The sequence below is a fragment of the Sinocyclocheilus rhinocerous genome, unplaced genomic scaffold (assembly GCF_001515625.1).
Source record: "Sinocyclocheilus rhinocerous isolate Xijiao unplaced genomic scaffold, SAMN03320098_v1.1 scaffold12058, whole genome shotgun sequence".
In the NCBI taxonomy this organism is placed as follows: Eukaryota; Metazoa; Chordata; class Actinopteri; order Cypriniformes; family Cyprinidae; genus Sinocyclocheilus; species Sinocyclocheilus rhinocerous.
Window position 1 is genome coordinate 494 of NW_015648564.1, and position 4,511 is coordinate 5,004.

General features: G+C 44.3%; 1 protein-coding gene across 1 annotated transcript in view; it reads right to left on the reverse strand.

Moving 5' to 3' along the window:
- Positions 1-2,965: 2,965 nt before the first annotated feature.
- The window catches only part of LOC107709913 (gastrula zinc finger protein XlCGF49.1-like), a 3,623-nt gene continuing 2,077 nt past the window's right edge, over positions 2,966-4,511 (reverse strand). The window contains exon 3 of the mRNA XM_016514580.1: positions 2,966-3,053. Coding sequence (XP_016370066.1) covers positions 2,966-3,053 — 88 coding nt within the window. The remainder of the gene's footprint in view (positions 3,054-4,511) is intronic.

Sequence of the window (4,511 nt, forward strand, 5' to 3'; positions counted from 1 at the left end):
AATACAAGCATTTTTCAAAACAAATGAACACTTTCACATTTTTCAAACAAGTAACTTATTTAAACAGATAGGCACCTCTTTAGCAAAACAGCGCAGAGAGCCGCTTCTGAAACGTGCCGCGGCGTGAGTGGCTGCAACGGTGTAAATCAGGGGTTATATACTGCACTACAGGCTACAGCGCCATCTACTGGATTGTAAAGATATTGAATCAAATTAGCCATATTGAACCAACTGCCTCACGGGCTAGATGAAAACAACCGTAGTTTGCCCACCTCTGTAGATTCATATCATTTTTAAAAATCCCTTGCGGGCCGCCCCAGGAGTGATAGCAGGCCGTAGTTTGGACACCCCTGATTTAAATCATTATTGTTAGATGATTCAATCATTGAAGAGACATTACAAAAAGTAGCTTTAGAAATAAATATTTTGATTCAACATAACATAAATTGGCATTAATGGTTTTAAAAAATGAATATTGAAATATGAAATGATTTTATAAAAAAGTAAATATGTTAAATGAAAAATCAAAATATGAAACTAAAACCTCCAGTAGGTGGCAGCAAGTCTTAATGATTGAGTGAGTCATTCAGTTATTTAATCAACGAATCCTTCAAACGGATGATTAAAGTTAATTCAGAAACGAAGGAAGTGACTAGAAACCGCATACTTCCCTACTATATAGTACGCAAAAAGCAGTAGGCAAGCGAAGAAGTATGTTTGAATCCTCAGTATTCATAAAAGAGTACACTGTTAAAAATATATTTTTTAAGTAAAACATTCAGTCAAAGGTTCTTTAAAGAACCATCTATTTCTTAGCTTTTTAAAATCTGAAGAAGCTTCTTTTGCCACAAAGAACCTTTTGTGAAACTGATGAGACACGCGTGTTTATCTGGTGAAAAGTGACTGATGAAGGAATGCTGCCATCAAAGGCTCTCAGTGAGTACACTACAGACATCAATAAAACATCTTTTAAATCTTAAGTTGTAGTTTATTTTAATTATTGTCATTTCAATCAGAGCTATTACAGCGCTTTTCTGATTCTTGATTTTTGTACATTTGCTGAAAAGCTTTTGTGGTGGAGCAGGACCTTCAAGGAAACGTGATGGCGGCATTTGTGGAAAAAAGGGAAAACCTGAAACAAAACTATAAAGTATGATAATTTTGTTACTTCTAATACAGAAATCAAATGACATTCTGCTGTTAAAATGACTGCTTTTGTGTTATATTTGTGCATCTTTGCAGGAGCTGAAATGTCTGCAGACTGCTGTGTGCAGTGAGGATGGAGAAGTCCACAGCAGCATCCTATAAATGGTCCAGTGCCATGGATGAGACCCTCCATCACTCCATCTGCCCTTACTGCCTCATCTGGGCCGGATGTTGCTGTGGTCTCTTCATCCTCAGTGACAATGAAACCGAAGTTTCGAGAAATGCATTTGTGTTCATAAAAAAAAAACAGATGATCGATTTGTGGTCATTTCATCTGACCTCTGGCCGTATGTCTTGGACACTTGGGTGAAGAGAGGGGCAGAGCTGTCAACCAATCACCACCTGGTGGTGAGTGGGATCCGCTGGCAGAGGAGGAGGCTGGACAGACCCAGCAGGCCCAAACGTATTGTGAGAGTCAGCTGGGAATATCTGGCTGAACCATGTGTCAGAGGGATTTTCAACTCCCACCTCCGGGAGAGCTTTGACCAGATCCTGAGGGAGGCTGGAGACACTGAGTCCGAGTGGACCTTGTTCTCCGCCTCCACTGTGGACGCAGTCAGCTGTGGCTGTAAGGCCTCTGGTGCCTGTTGTGGCAGCAACCAACGAACCTGGTGGTGGACACCGGAAGTAAGGGATGCCGTCAAGCAAAAGAAGGAGTCTTACTGAGCCTGGTTGGCTTGTTGGACTCCCGAGGCAGCTGTTGGGTACCGACAGGCCAAGCATGCTGCAACCCGGGCGGTCGCGGAAGCAAAAACTCGAACCTGGGAAGAGTTCGGGGACACCATGGAAGAGGACTATTGGTCGGCCTCAAAGAGATTGGTGGGGCTGTCATGGCTGACACGCCTCTGTAACATCGCGTGGAGGTTGGGGACAGTGCCTCTGGACTGGGCAACTGGGGTGGTGGTCCCCCCTTTTAAGAAGGTGTGTTGCAACTATAGAGGGATCACACTCCTCAGCCTCCTTGGAAAAGTCTATGCCAGGGTACTAGAGAGGAGAATCCGGCCGATAGTGGAACCTCGGATTCAGGAGGAACAATGCGGTTTTCGTCCGGCTGTGGAACATTGGACCAGCTCTATGACCTCACTAGGGTGCTCGAGGGTTCGTGGGAGTTTGCCCAACCAGTCCACATGTGCTTCGTAGACCTGGAGAAGGCGTTCGTCTGTGTCCCTCGTGGCATTCTGTGGGGGATGCTTTGGGAGTATGGGGTATTAGGCGCTCTGTTAAGGGCTGTCCAGTCTCTGTACAACCAGAGCAGGAGCTTGGAGTCAGTCTTGTTCCAGTGCATGTTGGACTCCGGCAGGGCTGCCCTTTGTCACCAGTTCTGTTCGTTATTTTTATAGACGGGCCAGAGGGGGTCTGCCTCGGAAGATTTTATCTCTGCTATTTGCAGATGATGTTGTCCTGTTGGCTTCATCGGACCTGGAACTTCAGCGTGCACTGGGATGGTTTGCAGTCGAGTGCGACGCGGCGGGGATGAAAATCAGCACCTTCAAGTCGAGGCCATGGTGCTCAACCGGAAAAGGGTGGCTTGCTTTCTCCGGGTTGGGGGAGAGTTCTTGGCCCAGGTGGAGGAGTTCAAGTATCTTGGGGTCTTGTTCACGAGTGAGGGAAGGATGGAATGTGATATTGACAGACAGATTGTTGTAGCTTCAGCAGCAATGCAGTCAATGTACCGGTCTATTGTGGTGAAGAAAGAGCTGAGCCAAAAGGGGAAGCTCTCGATTTACCGGTCAATCTACTTTGCTACTCTCACTTATGGTCATGAGCTTTGGGTCATGACCGAAAGGACAAGATCTCGGATACAAGCGGCCGAAATGAGCTTCCTTCGCAGGGTGGCAGGGCACACCCTTAAAGATAGGGTGAGGAGCTTTGTCACACGGGAGGAGCTCGGAGTAGAGGCACTGCTCCTCCACATCGAGAGGAGCTAGTTGAGGTGGCTCGGACATCTGTTTCGGATGCCTCCTGGACGCCTACCTGGGGACGTGTTCCGGGCTTGTCCCACCGGGAGGAGGCCCTGGGGAAGACCCAGGACACGCTGGAAGGACTATGTCTCTCGGCTTGCCTGGCAATGCCTTGGGATTCCCCTGGAGGAGCTGGAGGAAGTGTCTGGGGAGAGGGAAGTCTGGAGTTCCTTGCTGAGACTGCTGCCCCCAAGACCCAGCTCCAAATAAGTGGTTGATGATGGATGGATGAATGGATGGAAAAAAAGACACAAGGACTGAACAGCATGGAGTTGAGTAAAAAATTACTGAATTTATATGTTTGGATGAACTAACCCTTTAAGCCCCCAAATAGGAATTGTATGAAATATATGTAATGACTTTATTTATAATATTAGTACCTTGAAGAACTAATCTTTAAGAAATAAGCAGCTTTATTGAGTGTTTGTGCCCAAGACATAAAAAAGGATTTACAAAAATCACATTTACATTCTGCATTTGGCAGATGCTTTCATGCAAATTGACTTACAGTGCTCTTATTACAGGGAGCCCAGTCCCCCTGCAGCAATCCGGAGTAGAGTCTTGCTGAAGGACACACCAGTGGTGACGAACCAGCAACCTTCTGCTTACCAGTTCAGTGCTTTTGCCCACTACACCACAAAACGAATGAAGCTATATAATTGTTTCATTAACTTATGCATTAATCCATTACTTGACTGAACATTGAGATGTAATCACCTTGGCTGCATTTGTCTGGTCTGTAGTCATGCATAGCTATTGCATATGACAAAATATGGCAAATCAGCTCAAAGGGGAAATATGAATAATTAATCATAACTAGTTATAATAAATTATCAATATTTAGATCCGCTGTAAGTATTTACTTGACCTCTCAGTGGCAACTGTCTGTCAATTCTAAGAACGTTAATTTCCTGGTTAAGGAAAATAACTTTCTTATTGTACAATACTACTCAGAGCATGTAGCAAAAATCTGCATGATTAGAGACTCTGGTTATGAGCAAACAATGAACAATGTCAAGTGTGATACAAGTAAGACTTTATTAACTACATAAACACTTAAACTAATCTAAAAAGGATTAGAGCTCAGGCAGTAAAGAGAAGATAAATAAAAACATGAAGCTATGGTACCATTTGATATTCAGCAGATCTAGAGCCTGAAGGAAACATTGTAACTTTGTAAAAAGGTGCAAATGCTACTTAATGTATCAATTAATAAGACTAAGTTTGATACTTGCACGTATTGTCTGTCTGAAAGAGAGTCCTGATGCTCTTTGGGGCTCCAGTAGGTTGGCTGAAGTTAGGTGATGAGAAAGAACCATTTTGAGTCAGAGGATCTTGATGAAT